The sequence below is a fragment of the Branchiostoma lanceolatum genome, chromosome 16 (genome assembly GCF_035083965.1).
Source record: "Branchiostoma lanceolatum isolate klBraLanc5 chromosome 16, klBraLanc5.hap2, whole genome shotgun sequence".
NCBI classification, from domain to species: Eukaryota; Metazoa; Chordata; class Leptocardii; order Amphioxiformes; family Branchiostomatidae; genus Branchiostoma; species Branchiostoma lanceolatum.
The window spans coordinates 11,964,321-11,986,984 of record NC_089737.1 but is presented as its reverse complement, the minus strand read 5'-3'; the positions used below and the strand labels follow the sequence as shown (position 1 = coordinate 11,986,984).

At 40.7% G+C, this 22,664-nt stretch overlaps 1 protein-coding gene and 1 non-coding gene across 4 annotated transcripts; one reads left to right on the top strand and one right to left on the bottom strand.

Moving 5' to 3' along the window:
- The first annotated feature begins 599 nt into the window (after positions 1–599).
- On the top strand, positions 600–21,197 carry LOC136422308 (sodium-coupled monocarboxylate transporter 1-like). Of its 3 annotated transcripts, none has more exons than XM_066409988.1 (14): positions 600–1,267; positions 11,991–12,056; positions 12,668–12,787; positions 13,195–13,349; positions 13,764–13,904; positions 14,082–14,211; positions 14,615–14,703; positions 15,317–15,429; positions 15,912–15,979; positions 16,462–16,548; positions 17,166–17,380; positions 17,975–18,075; positions 18,574–18,695; positions 20,227–21,197. In XM_066409988.1, the coding sequence occupies exons 1-14, from the start codon at positions 905–907 to the stop codon at positions 20,416–20,418; spliced, it is 1,962 nt and encodes a 653-aa protein (XP_066266085.1). In that variant the 5' UTR covers positions 600–904; the 3' UTR covers positions 20,419–21,197. The 3 variants fall into 3 exon arrangements, with proteins under 3 accessions (XP_066266085.1, XP_066266083.1, XP_066266086.1); XM_066409986.1 differs by lacking the exon at positions 600–1,267 and adding an exon at positions 2,233–2,804; XM_066409989.1 differs by lacking the exon at positions 600–1,267 and adding an exon at positions 2,939–3,022.
- Trnag-ccc (transfer RNA glycine (anticodon CCC)) lies at positions 10,078–10,148 on the bottom strand. Its single transcript has one exon. It is a non-coding gene; the product is annotated as a tRNA-Gly (tRNA).
- Positions 21,198–22,664: the final 1,467 nt, after the last annotated feature.

Genomic DNA, 22,664 nt, shown 5'->3' with positions numbered 1-22,664 from the left:
AGGTTCAGGTCCGGGCTTGAAAGTCCGGACTTGAACCAATGACGTGTCAGCAGAAGAAATTGGCTGACTTAATTCTCAGACTATTATCAAAGTCACACCCCTACCCCATATCTGCCCGCGACGTATGTGTCGTTGTGACTCGTTGACCTAGTTACTATAATGAACTCTATCTGACAAACACCTGACGTGTATGTGTTTGATTTTCCAAGGAGCATAAATCATGAATATGATCTCCATGTTCTATAACGTTGCCCGTCTTACACATGGGTGCAAAGGTTAAGTGTGAAAGTTTAGCATTGTACTATTAACGCTCTCTGTTTGGTCCAAATCCATTGGATTTCTTAGACCGGACTCTTTTGGAGGATACGCTTCGAATAATGGCCTAGTGGGTAGAGTATTCTCCTTGCAAACGGTAGGTCGTAAGTTCGATCCCCGGCCGAGTTAAACCCACACCGCTACCAGTGGACTAGCCCCCCCCCCCCCCCCACTGTAGTGGTTGCAGAAAGTTGTGTGGCCCAATGGATAGTTGAACGTCATTTCCTGTCACTAGTGTCAGACAGTCGTTGTGTGGCCCAATGGATAGTTGAACGGAGATGGGCCGCCCTATGCACCATCGGGTGCGGCAAGGTACTACTTTAACTTTGTTTTAAACTCGAGGTAAAACAGGAACAAGGCCTGAACCCCTTCCAGCCACATTAGTTCTGCGACCTACGGGACGTTGAACTAGTTACTATGACTATCGGAACTTACACTTTGGTCAGGAGAAGTACGCATGTGCAATACAACTGGCGACATGATTTATGACATTTGTAGAAAAGACCACATTCTGAGCTGTTAGATAAAGTCCTGCGTCTTACAAATAAACCTCCTTGGTCTTACATAAGACGGGAGACGCTGACTCAAGATGGTCGCGGAAGGCCTTGTTCCTCGGAACTACCCGCTGTTTACAGCATGGGACTACGTGGTTTTCGCCGTCATGTTGTGTATTTCTGCCGGAATCGGCATCTTCTACGCCTTCAAAGGCGGCGGACAGAAGTCGACGAAGGAGTTCCTGCTGGCTGGCCGGTCCATGTCGATCCCGCCCGTCGCCATGTCGCTCCTGGCGTCCTTCATGTCGGCTATAGTGGTTCTGTCTGCGCCGGCAGAGATCTACAACTACGGCACCATGTACTGGATGACCTGCGTCACCTACGTGTTCATGATCTTGGTCGTCGGACACTTCTATCTGCCTGTGTTCTTCGACCTGGGAGCGACCAGTGCGTACGAGGTACTCAAATCATCTCTCACCTATCCCTTAGTCGAATATCTCTATAATATCGTAGAGATCCAACTATTTGACTGTTGGGGCACCACGGAGGATGTGGTTTTGTCTACGTCTTAGTGACCTTCATCTTCGACCCACTATTCCTGTCGCCGCGCATGCGTACTCGGAAGTGTGAAAGCGCTCATATTCATTGCTCTGCCATGTGTTCATTTGCCGTAGCTGTTTGTTATACTTGACACTTGCTTCATGTTTTTGTTAATTCCTACCACCGAGATCCACCTTCGAAGTCGTGGTCATGGTGCTTATTTTGCTGTCCAGTTTAACAAATAAACAATTGATGAACATTGGCCGTATTAAGGGTAAGACAAACACACATTCTGCATGTGCTATTAAAGTACTGCGCAGCGCCAGTAATGTTTATACAGGATATATTGTCGGGAAGTTTTATCCTCTGTTGATACTACTAGTGTTTTGGCAAGTAGGGTACTAAATAGCATACTTCATCGTAAAATCGTTACTTTTTCATGCTTTTGTCTGAATGTGTGTCTGCATGTGGCCATCATAACTCGAGAACTTGTGGATGGATCTGTATGATATTTAGTATTTAAGTATAGGTGCTGGCAAACAAATGGTTACTTCGATTTCGGGCCTCCTAGTGACTTCCTTTAGCACTGCAGCAGAACTTCAGGTTTAGATATCTGTTGATCTGGTTTTACCACCTGAAGAACTGTCTGTGACCCGGTAAGTCCCCAGACTCCCCACACTTTTGAGCCCCAATAAAGTTTCTGTGTTTATATGTACATTAGCCGTCACACGCAAACAGAACTGTTCACACACTGGATTACACTGTGTATGTTTAACTCCGCCCTTTGCCGACAAGCCTGGGCACCAGACCACCGCGCTGCAGTCGCTAATCCATCGGCCGGGAAAGCAAATTGCCCCGCCACCACAGTTAGCACAGTGCCCTTTATTATCTCTCGCGCGATATGATATTAGATATCGGCTGCCAAGAGAGACCGGGTGCTAACTCTATCCCATTCTAGGCTTTCCCGGGCCAAAAGGGGTTACCGTCTCGCCTCCCGCGAAAGGTCTGGTATCCAGGCTATTTGCTGACGCACCGTCCGTTGTAAAGTCCTTGAGTACGTGTACCGACACCAGCCACAGACAAGAGTTCAAGATGGTCGCGGAAGGTCTGGCTCCGCGGAACTACCCGCTGTTTTCAGCATGGGACTACGTTGTCTTCGCCATCATGTTGTGTATTTCTGCCGGAATCGGCATCTTCTACGCCTTCAAAGGTGGCGGACAGAAGTCGACGAAGGAGTTCCTGCTTGCTGGGCGGTCTATGTCGATCCCGCCCGTCGCCATGTCGCTCCTGGCGTCCTTCATGTCGGCCATCACGGTGCTGGGGACTCCGGCGGAGGTCTACACGTACGGGACCATGTTCTGGATGTTCTGGATCACCTACATGATCATGGTCATGGTGTCCGCTCACTTCTATCTGCCTGTGTTCTTCGACCTGGGAGTGACCAGTGCATACGAGGTACGAGTAGAGTAAAGTCTTCGGTTAGGTAGGAGGGTTTTATTTCAGTTTAAACCGCACCATGTCCGACTCTTCATTAGCTGACTGTCACATAACCCGTTCTACGATAGGGAGGGTGTTGGGTTTGGGTAATCTGAATGTTCATGGTCATGGTCATGGTGTCCGCTCACTTCTATCTACCTGTGTTCTTCGACCTGGGAGTCACCAGTGCGTACGAGGTACAGTGAAGTAGAGTTGAGTCTTCGGTTAGGTTTAAATCTCTCCTTATCCGACTCTTCATCAACTGACTGCCACATAACTCGTTCTACGATAGGTATGGTGTAGGGTCTAGATCACCTACATGACCATGATCATGGTGTCGGCGCAGTTCTATCTACCCGTGTTCTTCGACCTGGGAGTGACCAGTGCGTATGGGGTACGGTGTCTCTTCGATAGGCATGGTTGTTGCCGGGTTTGGGTAATCTATGAGGGCGTTCATACTCATATACAGTCCGTATGAGTTCTGTATTGACTCTTATTTGGCGTCAGTTTAGTCAGATCATCCTCTGTGAGGTGACACCGTTGGCGTATTTTCTGCCTTTGGTAAAGTTTGCGGCCGAAGAAGTCGGTTCGATAACCAAGCTGCACAAGGGTGGGTAAAGTAAAGGACGTACTGGCCACCATTTTGCCGAATTCTGTTATCCATAACCTGTAAGGAGGCATAGTGGAGGTAGTACGAAAGGACTGAAAGGACTTACAGAAAATTTCCAAAAGCCGATACATTTTCTCCGAGAGATATATCTGTATATAGAATATCACAGTGACTACTTTGTCCTTAGTGGCAGTGCGACTGGCAATCCTTTAGCGAAAGCTGCGGGTCTGATATGCTAATGTAAACCAGACAGAAAAAAGGATGATAAATCTTGGATGAGCCAGGTTAGTAGGGCGACACTGTTGCCCTCTTGACCAGGCCATCATTTTCCATCGAGGTTCGTACTAGCTAGGGTACCAAGAAGGTTTTTTTTCAAATCAATATGGTTTCTAAAGATACCGTTCTTTTTACCTTTTACTTTGCACTTTCCACCAATGTATCAAGGATATACGATATTTGAATTCAAAGTTACTGACTCCATGGTTTGAAAACACTATAAACAGTGTTGAGAGATATGGACAGGTTTGAATGGGTTCAAGCTAAGACTAGTACTAGTTAATGATTAACTGAGCCTTTCTTGCCGAATACACAGCCCCGTTCTTTACACAGGACCACAAAGATCTACATATATGTATACAGCATAGCTTTGTCTGATGCATTAGTGTTCAAAACATGCACAGTGTCGTATTTTGACGTGGGGTATTTAACAGTGCTGTCAAATTTGTTGACAAACGCAAACTAAAAGTTAAAAGTCATTTCCTGTCACTAGCGTCAGACAGTCGTTGAAATGGACAGGAAACGATATAACGTTAGCACTCTGAATCCTTTGTCTTACACTCGGGCTCGAGAAAAAGTCCTTTGAAAATATTTCATCTTTACTTAAAGGCATTTAACGGTAAGTTGTAATTTAAAAAAAACACAGATTATAACAAAGCGACAGTTCCACTACTAGTGACGTTACTTGCATTATATTATGAATATTCATCTTATAGAAACAGATGAATTATAAAAGATATGCAAGTCTGAATGTTGATTCGGTGTGTGTGTGTGGGGGGGGGGGGGGGGAGGGGTCGAAGGTCCAAACTGAGGGTTATTGACCAGATAAGAGGTTGTTGACAGGCTAGATTTAGATAAAATACACTCAGGCATTGTGCTGAAGGCAAACACCAAATACACCAGTCGTCAGGCATGCCGGAGCCTGTATTGATTGACTGTCCTCTTCTTTGAAAACTTGCTGCCTCGTAGACAACCACTGAACATCAAGAATAAACAGATAATATATGATAAGAGTGCAACCATTCTATTGGTCTGTTCATGGATTAACACCATTTTTTTGACCAATCGGGAACGTAACCTGCTTCAGATAATGATTACGACCCCTTTTCTATCTCGAGTCGTCGAAGAATACAATGATATACTGTTATTCACTTTATCTTCACGGTACCAAAATTTTACGGGACATTTTCACTGAACTTTAATTTCACAGAACGGATGTGTGAAGAAATCATAATTAATAACAACAGGTTTTTCACAGTGATGATAAGTTCACGATACAGAGGTGACAGTGAAAACAGTAAACATAAAGTTACAGAGAAAGAAACAAGAACTACAGTATAACGAATCATTAAGATAACGAGATGGTGTTTTGCAAAGACAGGATGTCACCGAGACTGGTAACGACAGGCCTGCACCTCTATGCATATACTATCGGCAAATACTAAATAACGTTCTTGAGACTATTCTATCAGGTGTTGTGGCAACCGTTTACGACCGTACTTGCTTAGTCACTCGGTCAAGAACATTGACGCGTTAACATTCGAGCTACGTATTCACTCTATCTTACACTATTCATATGACGCTCGTTCTCATCTAAATGTACACATTTTGTAATCTCCGTTACCGTTAAAAGTAAGACGTTCCTGACATTAAAGATATGCCACATACAAGGTACGCAACTGCCGTTTTAAAAGCTAGAAAAGTTTCAAGTCGTCATAAAAACTACAGTTTGACATCTTATATGTGGCATATCCTTATGGCAGGAACGTCTTATTTCAATCGGTAACGGAGATTACAAAATGTGTACATTCAAATGAGAACGAGCGACTAGCTTGTTACACGTTCCTCACAAAGTCAATTCATTGCTCAAAACGTGCGCATGCGTAACATCGTTAACTAGGCTATTTAAAGACGTGTATAGAGGTTGTCTTTACCTCCCACGTCTGTTTGCAGTCACACACTTGAACTTCAAAACCTAGCTCTTAGAAAACATTTTGAAGTGACTCAGCAAGAGTAGTTTTGGGTATGGGATTTTGTTACTCAGTAAAAGCGTTCGTACATTAATACAAACTAGAGTTCCTCGAACACATTATCTTCGCCAAATAATCAAGGCTTATTATGGAGAGTGATTGATATTTACGTGCTTATCACCCCCTGCAAATTTGATCATTCACCATACCATTTGGAAGTTATGATGGGGCGAATGAGTCCAGTCTAGATGGGGCTAAAATCATTTGGTGGTACAGGACTAGTATATGTGTAGAGTGTGCTGATACAAATGTACATGTTAAAACTGGTCATGAAAAAATATAAGTATGTTGATTACACATGGGCCACAAAGGTTCGATATTGCAGTGTTGTAGGTTGAAAGTGTACAGTCAATAAATATGAATAGAATAAATCTTTATTCCATATCATACACAATAATATCATAATATCATAATATCATAATATCATAATATTATAATATCATAATATTATAATATCACATTTTATTTGTATCATAATATCATAATATCATAATATCAAAATATCATAATATCAAAATATCATCATATCAAAATATCATATCATAATATCATAATATCATAATATCAAAATATCATAATATCATAATATCATGATATCATAATATCAAAATATCATAATATCATAATATCATAATATCATTATATCAAAATATTAAAATATCATAATATCATAATATCATAACATAATAATATCATAATATCATAATATCAAAATATCATAATATCATAATATCATATCATAATGTCATGATATTCATAATATCATAATATCATTATATCAAAATATCATAATATCATAATATCAAAATATCATAATATCATAATATCATAATATCATAATATCAAAATATCATAATATCATAATATCATAATATCAAAATATCATAATATCATAATATCATATAATATCATAATATCATAATATCATAATATCATAATATCAAAATATCATAATATCATAATATCATAATATCATAATATCAAAATATCATAATATCATAATATCATAATATCAAAATATCATAATATCATAATATCATAATATCATAATATCATAATATCATAATATCATAATATCATAATATCATAATATCATAATATCATAATATCATAATATCATAATATCATAATATCATAATATCAAAATATCATAATATCATAATATCATAATATCAAAATATCAAAATATCATAATATCATAATATCATAATATCATGATATCATGATATCATTATATCATTATATCATAATATCATTATATCATTATATCAAAATATCATAATATCATAATATCATAAATTCATAATATGTTTCACTTTTTTTTGGAGGGTGTTAGATTTGTGAGACCTGTTACTGTTTTTTCGTGTCTCTGTCTTAAATGTGAAACACCCTGGAGGGGAGTTCAGTCAGGTCCTGACGGGTAGTCTGTTTTAAAGAGTATCCTGATTTTGAGGATGTTTATGTCACTATCTGCGCAAGAACCTTTTCTTACTCTCATCTACGAAGGACTGTGGTCCACATCCAGTGTGGTGTACAACAGCATTTTACAAACCACATAAAGCTTAGTATAATGCCTTCTGTAGTGCCTGCTGCTTGCACATTTCCTTATATTCATCGTTCGGACTTGTCTCGCACAGGGCCAGACCTTCCCTGTGTTTCTTGATATAAGCTCCGTCCCAGCGGGAGTGTAGTTTGGCCGGTGGTTTTTGAGGTCACCAGAGAGCATCAATCTAATTTGCACAGGCCTGCTGACCTAATTGTCCTTAGATATAGGTCGACAAAAGGTACTTAAAAATGTAATTATAGACAAGCCTATTTCACCACTTAATTAGACCCTGATTACAATTTCATACGTCTTTAATTGTTAATCATTACCTCAATAACCTACCTGTCCAAAACAATGCAAATTCATCAAACCCTACCCGAGTTATTCGCCTCCAAAGGTAACATAAAAAAAGCCCACTGCAGTTCTAAGCAAGCCACCAGGGTGTCTAAACTTACATCACTTACTCCCTGCCCCAAGAGCTGTACACCACTTAAAAATCGTTACCATAGCACTTGTATGAAATTTGACTACAAGCTTTCGGGGAATTTCTACACTTTCCTCATTTACTATGCAAATTATCGTCTTATTTGCATGACAAGTATTCAGTTATGTTAAGCATCACCGAAACTATCCACATGCCATGAATTATGATAATCCGTCAATCCCTGCTGGAGTTATTCGTCTCCAAATGTATTAACAAAAACGCCAACTGCAGCTCCAAACAAGCAGCTAGGGGGCCATAATTCACACCACTCACTTGCCGTCCCAGAAGCTATATACTACCAAAAAATCATGAACCTGACGCCTCCAGAAAATTTGGCCTCAAACGTTGAAGCTCCGCTGCAGTACCTCAAATACCCGATAGGAGGCCCATTATCGAACTTGACCTTCCTCTTTGACATCACTACCTATCCACGAAATATCATGCACAACCGCCAATAGCTTCTCGAGTTATGCTGGCGATATACAAACTCTCACACACACAAAGCCTGCTGCTGTTTTGTAGGAAAGCGCCAAATAAATCATTTTTAAACTTGACCTCCGTTCCCACAATCTCTTCCAAACTACCAAAAATCATTGAGATCCATCAACGTTTCCGTCACTTTTTTTGCCTACATACAGACACAGAAAAATTAAAAGTCCGCTGTAGTATTGTTGGAAAACGCCAGGTGAACGATTTTTGAACTTGACCTTCCTTTGCACACCCACTACACACCTACCAAATATCATGAAGATCCATCAAAGGTTTCCCGAGTTATGCTCTTGACATACATACAGACCCACACAACAGCCGGCTCAACCGAAAACATAATCTACTCCGAGTTCCTCGGCGAAAATAATAATCATGCATCGTTATTGTTGGTTCCATTGATATTCTAATATATCTTTGAACGTATTTGAATGCCATGTACACATATCCTGGATTAGTGCCCTGTTCCTTCCGTCTCAAATTAGACGCCTTTTATGGTTTTATTGGTGATTAACCGATTACCTTCCCACGGTGCAACAATAGTGTAGGATTTATGGCGCCAGAGATCATCTAATCATCAGTTTTGACTAATTAGATCAAAATGTTGCTTTGGGTGCAAATCATTGTCTTAAGTCACGTTCCAAAAAGATTGAATGATGTCTCAAGGCGCCTTAAGAGGATGAGAAAAGTATGAGACTTTTGCCTAATCATTCTGTCATTCAAATAGCATCTCACTTTAGCCCTATTTTCCGTCGCTGTTAAGAATCACTTTGCTATTCAAAATCTAGTCAATCATACGTCTTTACTTTTAAAAATGGTGAAGTATTTACCTATGGCGACGTGGGAACGCTGGTAACTGATATCTACCGTTGCCATGGAAACGGATTGTAAATGACGTGGGCGTCAACCGACATTGGCCTCGTGACACTAAGGCTTATTGGCAAGTGGTGTTTGCGTGATCAGAAATGACAGATATCACTATATTTAGCTGAACAATTCTTTAATGACCAAGGAACAACTGACGAATGACAGACAGCACTCATTGAAAAACGGTTATTGATTGGCCATGCCAGTATAATGTGGCTTCAGGGTCCCCCCCTCCAAAAAACTTAAATGGTATTGTCCATGTTTGACGTTGAAACACAGCCGCAAAAAATGTACGATTTTGCAAGACAAGATCCAAAGGTTCGCACTTTTGTAAGTACGTAGAGTTTCGTCTGAAAAGAAATTAAACCCAGTCCTCTCCTAGACGATATGAACTGAAAAATTCCCCCTTACCCCCTGCGACATTATTGACTACTGTCGTTCACTAAGTTGTATACAATCTCTGGGTTAAGATTGCATCAGAAAGCCTACCTGACGTTGGCCTTTGCATGGTATTATGTAACATGCGTGTAAGAAGTGTTTACGGCCACCAGTGGCCCTAACATTCGGTAACTGAAAAAGTTCTGTGGGGTCTGAGGTAAGGCTGTTCATTGACCTGACCTTTAAACATGCCCTTATCGTTTAAACATGTTGAAAATCAAATGTGTAACCCAATTATACACTCAACAGACCACACTACACGTTTGTATATAACTTAAGCAGATATCCATCTATCGACTGGTTTGCACTTGCTTTGTTCCATTTTTCAATGGGGGCTGGGAAGAAAAACCTCCGAAAAGAACGAAAAATAAATAACAAGGAGACAGCCTCGTTTTAGCTGTATTTTCTAAACTACAACTAAAGACTTTCTTCATTAAATTTGAAATTTCTGTTAAAAGTTGAATTGTCGGGAATGATATGATTTTTTAAATTAAACATGCAAAAACAAAAAAACGTGCGCCGCCCGGGAATCGAACCCGGGTCGCAAGAATGGGAATCTTGCATGATACCACTACACCAGCGGCGCCGGGTGATGACTGTTTATGATACACAACTTACATCTTGATAGTCTATGACTATATATTCTATAGTTCATAAGTCTAGGGTAAGTGCTGTGTCAACAATGCTGTCATTAGATAAACACATTTTCTTTATTACTGTTAGCAAAGAAGGTTAATATTTCCCGTTGTTTCCAGGAATATACTTAAGAGGCTGTGTTAAGAGAGTAATATCACATTATTGATCGCGCACACAGTTAAGTGCAAAAATAACAGTGCCGATATAGATTATTTACGGATATACCCGCAGCGTTTCAGTAGAATAAACATAGCACCAGGGAGGCTTTGGTTTGAAGTTCTATGTTCACATAATCTATTTCATCTGTGGCCTGTTATAATAATACCAATATCCTAAAAGCAAAAAGTGATTATAATTGCGGGGTCAATCGTGCACACTGACGAGCCCCAAAGTGAAAAAATTGAAATGAACCTGTCACAAGATAATGAATGAAGACCTTTATTGTACATTTTTGCCCCATTAGGCTAGGCACAGGTCACATGTTTGATAACGTTTTGGAGACAGACACATTAACACAGGGGGTGTGGCCAGCTGGCAGGACAGCATTGCACAGGTTTCTTTACACCAAAGCCCAGTATTGTCTGTTTTCGTTGCATTGTTAAAAATACATGGAACATTTGAAATTCGATACCTGGAATCGTTAGAAACGTAGGGAATTATCTGAATGATTAAATTGAGACAGCAGTGTGTCTCGTATCGAATGTTAAACGTTCCATTCATGTTTTAACAATGCGAGGAAACATGCAGCACTGGGCTTGAATGTGAAGAAACCGTGTACAATGCGCATGCTGTCCTACAAACTCACCACACCCGCAGTGTCAACGTGTCTGTCTCCTACAACATTTTCTTGTGACAGTTACACTTTAAGTTTTCTGTTGACATGAATGCAATACCCTTAAGAATTCATTTGTTGACATATCATGAAGGAGTGGTGTGTTTAAGTCCATATTGTATAGGCTCAACTATCACTGAAGAATGTGCCAAGTCATTTCGACTTGAAAGGACAAGGATACCAATGGAAAATCCCATCAGCGCTCATGCATGCATTGGTCAAAAGCTTACTGTTTAAGTCTATAGACTATAAAATCACAAATGATCGAAGAATGTGCCAACTCATCTTATCTAGAAGGAGGGGGGTCTAGTGAATCCCACCAGGGCTTGTCTGTAAGTTCATGGTTTAATGGAAGAAAAAGGTCCTAAATATATTGCGCCCCTGTGGCGTCGTCAAGTGCCAAGACTCGTAACGTGATCAAACCTGATCTTTGACTTTGTTCCGTGTACTATAAATGGCACAATGCTTTATAGAGAGGTTTTCTAAGGCAAAGGTTATCGTACTGTATTTACAGTAGTTAGGTATGCCTGTGCTTGAACAAGGCTTTACATCGTGATATAACACACGGTTTGCTGAGTAAGGGACAACAACAGGGTTACATTGACGTAGGACATTCTTAATCATAGTCAAAAAGGAAAGACAAGAAGGTGGGGGTAGAATCGAATAGGCTCTTAAAGCCAGAGAACTCTTAAAGCCAGAAACACGTATTTTTCTGGAAGTGACTTATCTAAAAAAAATACAACTTGGCATTGTGTTTTCTTGATAGATCGAGCAGCACATGTACAATTGCTGTAAGAGTCAACTGCTGTAAGAGAAAAATGATAAATTTCTATTGACGTATATTCACTGATGTGTTGGCCTCTCTTCGTACGGCACTTTGCTGTCAATTGTTTTCACCTATTGTACACCCACCTGTAAGTGTTATTCAGTCTCATATGTTTATTTATTTGTTCACTGTAGTACCTTGAGAGGCGGTTCTCACCTGGTGTCAGAAGACTGGGGTCGTTCACCTTCATTTGTCAGATGGTAAGTCGTACATTTTTTACTTTTTCGACCAACAGTGATACGATCTAATTTTTATCCAGTCATGTAGAAATATAAACGAAAACAATTTTCTACTTTTGTACTAAAATATAACATTTTACTCCAACAACCACGAACTTACCGAGTTTATGGTTCCGACTGAGCATGCGCACTGTGATGGATTGTGGGTTATATGTCAAAGTTGAAGACCCCTGAGACTTTAACAAAACTCGTCTGGAAATGTATAGATCTAGACAAGAACTGTTTCAAAATTAAGGGCTTTCACCTTGGACCTCGGCATGCGCAGTTGGAACCATGAACCCGCCTATACCGATACGCACCGAGTCTTGAGTTGGATCACATGGCATTGGATTAAACTAGGTCTTCCTGGGACACATTGGGCAGCAAGTTTCCATCGATCTATTTCTGTCGACCACCGTGCCCTCAATATCTTGCAAAGGGATACCAGGTTTTTAATTCCTGTACGTAGGAAGGTCCTATGCCAGGCATTCTTTGCTCTATCTTTCTCTCTTCTGCCGCCCCGTAGTACCCAAGTCATTGCAGTTTTGCTTAAAGCAGTGATGTATCTTAAACCATGCCGTATCTCCACACAGGTGATGTACATGGGAATCGTGCTGTACGCGCCTTCCCTGGCTCTGCAGGCGGTAACGGGGTTAAACGTGTGGGTCGCAGTGATGTCGCTAGGAGTCGTCTGTACCTTCTACACTACCGTGGTGAGTACTACCGTGTCCGGTTTGTAGACTTGAGGTATGGGCACACAGTATTTCGCCGCGACCCCCGGAGGTGACGTAACGGTAAGAAAATAGTGCGCCCTAAACCTTGAACCGTGTGTAAAAACGTTGACGTGAATGCCAGCGACAACAATGGGTCAAAGGTTGTGAGAAGTTGATATCACCTCCGTCTCGGTTGAGATTGGGTTGGTGCGCATGCGCACTGATGTAGATTGCCTCCTCTCGTAAGTAAGTAATCGTGTTCGTTGTCCAAACTTAGAGCACCCTCTAAAGCCGAATCTAGTCGAGAAACTCAGATTTACCCAATTTGTTTAGTCTGAACGTCTCAACAATGTAATTTACCAACTTTCATACAAACTGTATATGTTGTGTTCATCCTCCCCTCCCAGGGCGGTATGAAGGCGGTGATGTGGACCGACACGTTCCAGGTGTGTGTGATGCTGGCGGGGTTTCTCGCTGTGATCATCCAGGGGAGCATCAATGAAGGCGGCTTCGCTGCCATCTGGCGGAGGGCAGAGGAAGGACAGAGGGTCGAGTTCTTCAAGTAAGGGGTCATTTCTGTGTTACCGATTTTCAAATATTGCTTTGTCCTTACGTATACATAGATGATATAACGTTAAATGGGATTGGATAGGATTCGGGTTATTTGGAAACCCTTTCAGAGCTTCAAACATGCAATAAAATAAAATGTAAAGTAGTCATCCACGATTGAGGTGTAGCATGGTGCTTTTTCAAGTACATGTAGCTAGTGGTAGTGCAATGCGGTTTCGCGGTTACTCTTCTCGATAAGTGTATTGGGTTCTTTTACGTGGAGAGGTTTGACGGTTGAGGCTTACAACTGAAGCTCCCTCATACGCGGGACATACACAATACATCTTAAGACTAAATATTATGCAGACGCTTCAAGCCTTTGTCAATCGTACCGTGAAGCATTCTTTGTCTCTAACTTTTGTCCCAGCTTTGATCCGGACCCCAGAGTACGTCACAGTACGTGGAGCGTTCTGTTTGGCGGGCTGTTCACGTGGGTTGCCATATTTGGCGTGAACCAGTCCCAGGTACAGCGATACCTCAGTGTGGAGAAAAAGTCACGTGCACAAATGTGAGTCCGCCATTTTGTTTTCATTTCATCCGTTGTCATTGAAATCATAGTTTATGCTTTCTCAATCTTTTAAATCTTGGAATAGAATTTCGCATTGGAATTCTTACTAGATATTACCATCAGATATAGGAAACTAAATGCTAATATTCTGTGTGTGTAAAATTTGTTGCCTTCCAGCGCCCTGTACCTGAACGGTTTTGGGCTGGTTGTAATCGTGACGCTGGCCTCAATGTGCGGACTGGTCATGTACGCGCGCTACCACGACTGTGATCCCATCACTGCTGGATTCATCCAGACATCTGACCAGGTTAGGGAATAAACATGAGCTCTAACAGAATGCAAATGTTACTCAAGCAGCTGGGTAGATTTTGTTAATGGTCAGACGTTTCAGATAGCATCCACTGTCTTTTTTGTCAGTGAGTTTTTCTCTCTCGCTGACATACGATGGTGGAAGGTATCTGAAACGTCAGACCGTTTACAAAATGTCTAAGCTAATCTTCATCAACGCGTTAGTCATATCACATAGTGGTGATAGACTAGCCGACCTTTCAGGAAACATTCTGAGCCTTTCACACGGTGTATGATTCACTACTTCAGATACCATAATGCTACCCATATCCTCCTTTGTTTTTTGTTTTTAGCATGAACCCAGAATAGGCGTTTAGTAGACGTTATGTGATCATTCATTAGCCTGATTTTTTCACTTTCAGATGATGCCGTTTACCGTTATGGAGATCCTCAGCTACCTGCCGGGTATCCCGGGCCTTTTCGTGTCCTCTGTGTTTGCCGGCGCTCTCAGGTCAGTTACCTTTTCTAAAGTGACAGTGCAAACAGTTTAAGCACGGATCGGTAGGCAGCGCTGCAATGCATGTAACCAAACTTGATCTAGCTTTCCATGGGACGATTGCAACTTCCTCCTCAAACCTCTATGAGTGCCGGCTGGCGGAAACTACCCCCTCCCCCAGCATGTAGAGAACATCACGTATATATATCATCACCCCCCTAAAAAGAAGTCTGTGAAGGAGGCTAGGAAAATTTCATATGGTAAATCGTAGTTAATAACATGTATTGTAAACAATAAGACTAAGTCTTTCCCTTAACGATACCTTTCCTCTCCTTTTTTTCATTTTTTTTATTGCATTTCACAAAATGAATAACACATAATACAAATAAGAGAAAATCAAAGTACAGGAAAATGAACATAAGCCACGGATCCAAAACAATAAGTAAAGGTGGAGACAGAAATGGACTACTTCGTAAATATAAGTAATATCCAAAATAATTGTAATAACAGCCTCATTGGCAAATAAATATTACAAAATCAGTATCAACCAAAGATAACAAAATATTCAAATTAAACAGAACTTATGTTGACAAATGAATACTTATCCTCTTCTTTCCCCCTTTCCCAGTACCATGTCGTCCGGGCTAAATTCCCTGTCTGCTGTGACTCTGGAGGATTTCGTCAAACCGTACAAGAAGAACCTGACTGAGTCTCAGTATACTGTCATCACCAAGATACTCGGTAAGAGGACAGAACATGTGCATTAAAATAGCGGTTTCAGCCATTATTGAAAATAAACGTTAAGCATAATAAACGCTATTGTCCACGAAATTTGAAACTGCATCTACATATATTGAAATTCCTCCAATGATTGTAAATGCCCATTGTCACCCCATACTCTACACTCTTGTCTTAGGTAGATTAGCCTTATAAGTTATAGGACTGTAGTTATGTACTAGTAAATACCATACTTTGTATATTGTACAATTGTTGTGCAATAAAGTTATACATTATATTGTCACTGACGAAAAGTAGTGAATGCTACCTGAAACGTCTGACAGTTTCCAAAATCTTATCTTGTCGCTTGAGTAACTGTTATTTGCCATATCTTAATACCTGTATGTCTAACATTTATCGATGCTTCTAAGCATTGTTGTTTTCCACATGGGTGCTACCATATGACATATTTGAAACACGATGTTTGTCTGCCGTTTCTCCTCTAGTGGCGATCTATGGTGCCTTGATGATTCTAATGGCCTGGGTGTCCTCCTACCTGGGATCCGTTCTACAGGTCTGGTTATGATAAATCATAGATATACAACGGTTATGTAAAAAATGTAGATGTAAAACGTTTATCTTATAAACCATAGATGCAAAACAATTATCTTAAGATATGAAATATGATTAAAACAACTAGCTGCGTATGTACATTTAATACAAAATAAATCAAGCAACTGGATAAATTCTCTAGGAGTCAGATATTTCAGACAGCATCCACTATCTTTCACCAGGGAAAATTTCACCATTCTTAGTTACTGATGAAAGATAGTGAATGTTGCCTGTAACGTTTGACTCTTTGGAGAATTTATCCTGTTGTTGGATTTATCTTTCATTAAGAAGTATTCTAACGTTACATGGATGTCTAACTTGTATCGACGTAATGACCAAGGCAAGAAAATATCATTTTCTATATCTGAATGCACATAGAGTCTTTGACCAATTAGAATGACATGATTTTATACTGACTAATTCTGTTGTACTGACCTGTTCCAGGCTGCGCTGAGTATATTCGGGATGATCGGAGGTCCCCTTCTCGGTCTCTTCACACTCGGCATGTTCTTCCCGTGGGCCAACACTATTGTAAGTGGAATTATAAAACCGAATGTATATTTGGTTCTAGTAATGCAGAGAGTCGGGCATAACTGTGTGTTTTTGCTTGTATGTGAGCGGAGCTTAGAATAAAGACAGAAATGCAGGTCAATGCAGTATAAACAGCTGTATTTACCTGTGTGTGGATGGCGCTCAGCGCCAAGGACAGTTATATTAACAGATGATAATATAAACAGATGTATTTGCCTTTGTGTAATCGGTGTTCAGTACTAAGAACAGCCATGGTTTTCAATATCATAAACGGATGCATCTACTTGTGCGTGAATGGTATTCAGCACCAAGGACATGTAAGGCATTGCAGTCCCTACTATAAACATGCGTTCAGCACCAAGGACAGATATGTTTGTCAATACTATAAACACATATATTTGCCGGTGTGGATGGATTTCAGAACCAAGGACATGTATGTTGGGCAATAATATAAAAACACATATTTGCGCGTTTGTGGATGGCGCTCAGCACCATGGACAAGCATGTTTACCCTAGATTGCCCTCCCTAGTCGCTACGGGTATGCTCTTGGTTATGCACCAAGAGGAGCATTAAGCTGTAACACTAGTATTAAACATCTATTATGTACCTCTCCCAGGGCGCGTATGCAGGGATGTTGGTGGGCTTTGTGATGACGTTCTGGGTGGGAATTGGTGCCCAGGTCTGGACACCCATCGTGCCTAAACCCCCAGTCTCTATCGCTGGCTGCGAACGTCTGAACGAGACCCTAGCCAACGCCACTACGTCAGCAGTCTCCATGGCAACGGAGCTGTTCAGCAGCACGACCGAGGCTGTGTCCGATGTCACGGAAAGGTAATTTCAACTGACGTTGTTTGAAACAGGCGTTTTCTAGATAACACTGATGGTGTTAGACAATTGCAACTAGCTGCTATGCTGTGTATAAAGTCAATTGCAGTGGATATAGAATATTGCACTAAGACCTCCCGATCTTCCACCGGCTGCTGTTGAAGACGAAGCCTAGCGGAGTTTTGTACAACTACAGCGTGATATCTTTTTCCCTTAGACGAATCCTAGCGGAGTTAGTAACCAAAAGAATTGAGTAGCCAATCCTTCATCCTACCAGTCTTGTAGTACCTGCCCACATATTATCTGTTTAATGATTTCAATTTTCTTACATTTCAAGATTTCTGTCATGTAGTTTATTTTAGATTATTTGTTACTATTATGCTTTGCATGACCGCACCTTTTTTTTTTCATTTTCAGTATTTGTAATATTTGTTTTTTACTTCTGTACTGTATTCTGTCGATGACGACACGAAAATAAGCTGTAAGCTTGAGTCTGTCGTCATCGTGTCATGTATTTAAATGTTGCAATAAAAAAAGAAGAATCCTAGCGGAGTTTTGTAGAACTACAGCGTGTTTAACTGGTGTGTTTTATTTCCCCAGGCCTGCCCTAGCGGAGATGTACAACGTCTCCTACCTGTACTATAGTCTGATCGCCGTGCTGTCTGTCCTGATAGTCGGACTGATCGTCAGTTTCATAACAGGTAGGCATTATCTCATTTATCTTTTTAATTATGATAGCATAAAGATCTTTGGGTTTCAATAGATACGGTGGGGATATTGAGATGTGAAGAATCGGACTGAAGTCATAATTCTGTTTTGACTCAAATCTGGTTTCCTTGTCATAATGCATTATTTGGTCAGCAATCGTGTACAGGGCATCCCGTCTTTCGATAGAATAGGGTTGCCGTGTTCGAGAAGAGCACGTTAAAAGGGAAGTCCCTGTAAAAATATAGCCTGCTACAGAAACAGCAAACAGAAAGAAAACTTGGTGAGCTTTGGGCCACTAGGCACTACAAGATAACGACTGTCTTACATTAAGCATTATTTATGATAAAAGTGTCTTTTTTTAGATACGGCACCAAAACTGGTCTTATTTAGAGCACTGGGGTGTGAAAGTTGCAGCAGGTTATACAAAATATCCCATACCACACAGGGTTAGCTAGCTTTAACGGCTCACGTGACCCCGTTCTCGTTCCCAGGTGCGCAGGACCCTGCTGAGCTCGACCCCCGCGTCATCTCGCCATTCTTCGATATAGTCTGCTGCTGCTTCCCGGGCAGCTGTCTAAGGAAACTGCACTGTGGGGTCCCGCATGATGACAAGGTGCTTAACTTGTAAATTCATGTATTTACCTGTGTGTGGATGGCGTTTAGCAGCCAAGGAAAGGTATTAGATAACCACTGATATATTATCATACTATGTACTAAAGTACATAAACTACACCTCGGCACTGACCACTCTAAACCTCCCGTCCTTGTCTGAACGACGAGTGAACCTTTGTCTCTCTTTTGCAAAAAAACTGTTAACCTCAGAGTTCAGAGACTGGCTCCCACCGCTAAGAAGCCAGATATCCGGCCGACGGACGCGGAACTCAGACAAACTGGACACACCTACCTGCCGAACGAAACGTTACAAAAACTCTGCCATCCCCTACATGACTGAACTTTTAAACAAACAGGACTGATCACTTCCCACAGCAACGACCCTTACTAATATCTAAAGGGTAACTCAGACATGTATACGTCTAGACGACTATATATATATTGAGAGAGATATATGTTCTGTAAGTACAAAAGTTAACTCTAGCCCTGTGTTCAATCCCAAGTTTTTTATGGTTGAGAAGTCTTTGATACTCGCTTATAGGCAATGTGTATATACCAGTATCCCATGTTTTTAGAAATGTAAATACCATTTTAATTCGGACTCTACCATTTAGAGTCTGCGACCGTGGTATCTCTAATAAAGATTCAAGATTCAAAGATACTATCAGCAGTTGTATTTACTTCTGTGTGAATGGCTCTCAGCTTTAAGGACAGGTAGGGCACTCAATACTATAAACCTTTGTATTTGCGTTTGTGTGGATGGCGTTTAGCACCAAGGACAGGTATGGCACTTAGTTCTATAACAGCTGTCTAAGGAAACTGCACTGTGGAGTGCCTCATGATGACAAGGTGCAGTTGCATTCTACGCGTATTCCTTAAAAAATGGTAAAGCGGTCATACTCAATTGAGGTGAAGCAGTATGCTCTTTCAAGTAGCTAGTAGCAGGGCAATGCGGCTTCGCTACGGCTCGTGTTTTTGGCCAAGCACACCAGGTCACCCCTGCTCTTCTCGATAAGTTTGTTGGGCAGGTTTGACGCTTGAGGCTCATGCCTGAAGCTTGAGCTCCCTCATGCACGGGGCCGCCGGGTGGTGACGTTAAGCACATTCCTATTTGCCTACAATCCACGAAAAAGGTCTAGCTGTCCACCAGTGTTTGATATAGTCATGAATTTACTTTCAGTATGGACTTTCAACGTAAAGATATTCAATTAACATTTCCCCCAACAGAAAATATGGCATTTTTTACGAACAATACACGCTGCTAGGCAACATTTTTCCATTTACAACCAGTACCTTAGAGACTCCACAACTAAGTTTTTTTTATAACGGCAACGATACCATGTAGAAGAAAATTTACGTTGGAAATGTTTCTTTTATTGCATGTAATATTCAAACAAAAATTAATGTGCTTATTGTTATTTTTGCACCAATCGGCTTGACCATTACTATATATTAGAATGTATAGCAGGGCTGCGTTGCAAGTTATCACAGTCAATAACAATGCATTTTATATATTTCTTTTCCCAAATTAGGACCTTTGGGATAAGAAAGACGAGGAAAGGGCTGCAGAAGCCGAGCGCGACGACAAGGACAAACTGGAACTGACTGAGCAACAAAATGGCGGGCTAGAAAATGGCGGCATAGAAAATGGCAACATTAAAGTACAAAACGAAGTTAAAGTCAGTTATTCAGTTAACGACGACGATGCTTTAACTGTTCTGTAAACTCAGGATCGGATTAACGCTAAAGAGCAACTGCTAGGGAACATGTGCTGTGAGCCGGAACTAACATCACTTGTTTGCTTGTTTATTTGTTTGTTTATTTGTGTTACTAACACTCACCAAGCTGTCACTGTGCTGTAGTATTTTCAATACCGTCTAGAATATACTAGTAGCTGTTGAATCAAATTTTCGAATCATTATATTAAAGGCACCATAGACAAGATACAAACCAAATGATACGAAAAAACATATATGTAACTATCAAGTAATACAGGTATACAATGATGTGTTAAATTGTCCATAATGAAACCAATGAATAGCTTTTAAGCAAATAGAGAGCTGCCAATTAGAAATCTAGATCGCTCAAGATTGGTCGGCAAAATTGCTGAGGCAAAATGTATTCCTTTCATCTACGGCAATGGGAGAACTTTTTTCCCATGTTGCGCACAAAAGAACGTTTGATTTATGTCAAAGCTGAGTAAGCATGGCTGGCATATTCAGTTTGTAGTATTGATGATTTGATCATTTGTGATAAACAATTGTAAAACTAACACAGAACATGTTATACATACTTTTACTCCAACATTTGTAGAGTTATCTTTACCCAGATTACTATAGTCCGAAAATGCTATTTGTAGACCTGTTGTTTTGTGATGGGATTATTTTGTAGTGTGTAGATAAACTTCTAGAAGTCCACACATTCAATATGGCCGCACACTGTTACTCTGACCTTTGTACATACTTTCCTAGACGTTCTACATTAAAATCATCAATCATACAAAGATTGTGTTCGCTTCTTAACATATACAGTTCATGTAACGTAACATGACCTATTTACGTGCAGAACCTATTTACGTCCGGTCTGGCTCATGTCCACATGTCGCGGTGTATTATGCCAAAGCCTGTTCTCATGAGCAATAAAGAACATCATAAGTATGATCCTTAGCCATCTCTTTAATTTTTGCACAGCAAAACATAATGGCCATGCGTTTACCACGTGAACGCCACGTGCCGCGCATGTGGGGGAAATTTACAGATAAACATTGTTTTTTTTTTCCATCGCGTTAAGCAAGTGGCCGGACAGACATTGTGATTTTACTATCATTTGTCTGCAGACTACTTTGGACAGTTACTGTGCATTTTTTTCTGGTCTATGTTCTTCAAGCATAGCGCTAGAAGGGAAAAGATTCAGAAGCGGACGATAATGGGTTACCCTAGCACTTCATCATATACCTCAGTATAAATACATGCTCGCACGGCGTTAAACAGGCGGAGAAAACCTTACAGACCATGCATTTTCTTTTTAGAAGAGCTGATATTTCGGCCCATGGGTTTGAAATTTGGCTCTGTCCGCGCGGTTTTAAGATAAATACGTTTTGAATAAATCGGACGCTGATGTTACGTTAGCGTGTGACGTAAAATATGATAGAGTTCATCGTACGCTAGTGCGTAGAAAAACTTGGACAAAGTATTAACGAATAGCATTTACGTTCAATAATGTTATTAAGTTCATGACACAGTCTTGCTCGAAGGCTATTTGCAAATAATAAGGCAGGTAGAATGAATTAACATCTGGCCTTCTTGGAGTAAGGAGATGTCAAACAGCTTCAAGTGTTGTGCGTATGTACTACGGGTGCGTGGGTGGATGTCGTAGGTAAGATGATCAAGTCCACTGACTCATTCTGAGTGACATTGCTTCCTACCACGTGAACGTAGCATTGATATCACGTGGACAGTCGCTGATACAATCATAAATTAACGCTGAGAAGCTCATATATAAGTGAGGGGGTCGCTAGAACGGTTTTGTCTCTCGACGTGGCCAGAGACTTCATGTCGCTGTTTTGTTGATGCTTTAGGCTTGGCCATATACGTCGCACGGTCTTCGTACGATCGCAAACTGAGGGCATTCGTGAGAAAGTCGTGCACCTGTCGTAAAGAATTCAGCTGTCTTGTTAGTCATACGTAAAAGGCTGTCTTATATCCGTGTCTGATTGGTTGTTTCTGTCACAGCGTGTTTTGAAATCGCACGGCATCAAAATTATTGGACGGTCTTCAACGATTGTGACCGCGCAAAAGTGTTTAGCAAAAGTGCATTTTTGAAAGTACTTTCGCCGAGTTCTTGGTGAAGAGAACAGTCGTGATTGTCTGATGCAGAAAAATCGTCTGATTCATATTTCCTCGTCACCATGGGACAGTTTGAGGATCTCGAGTTGGCCGACAAGATATTCTACCCTTTGCTTGTGATCTTT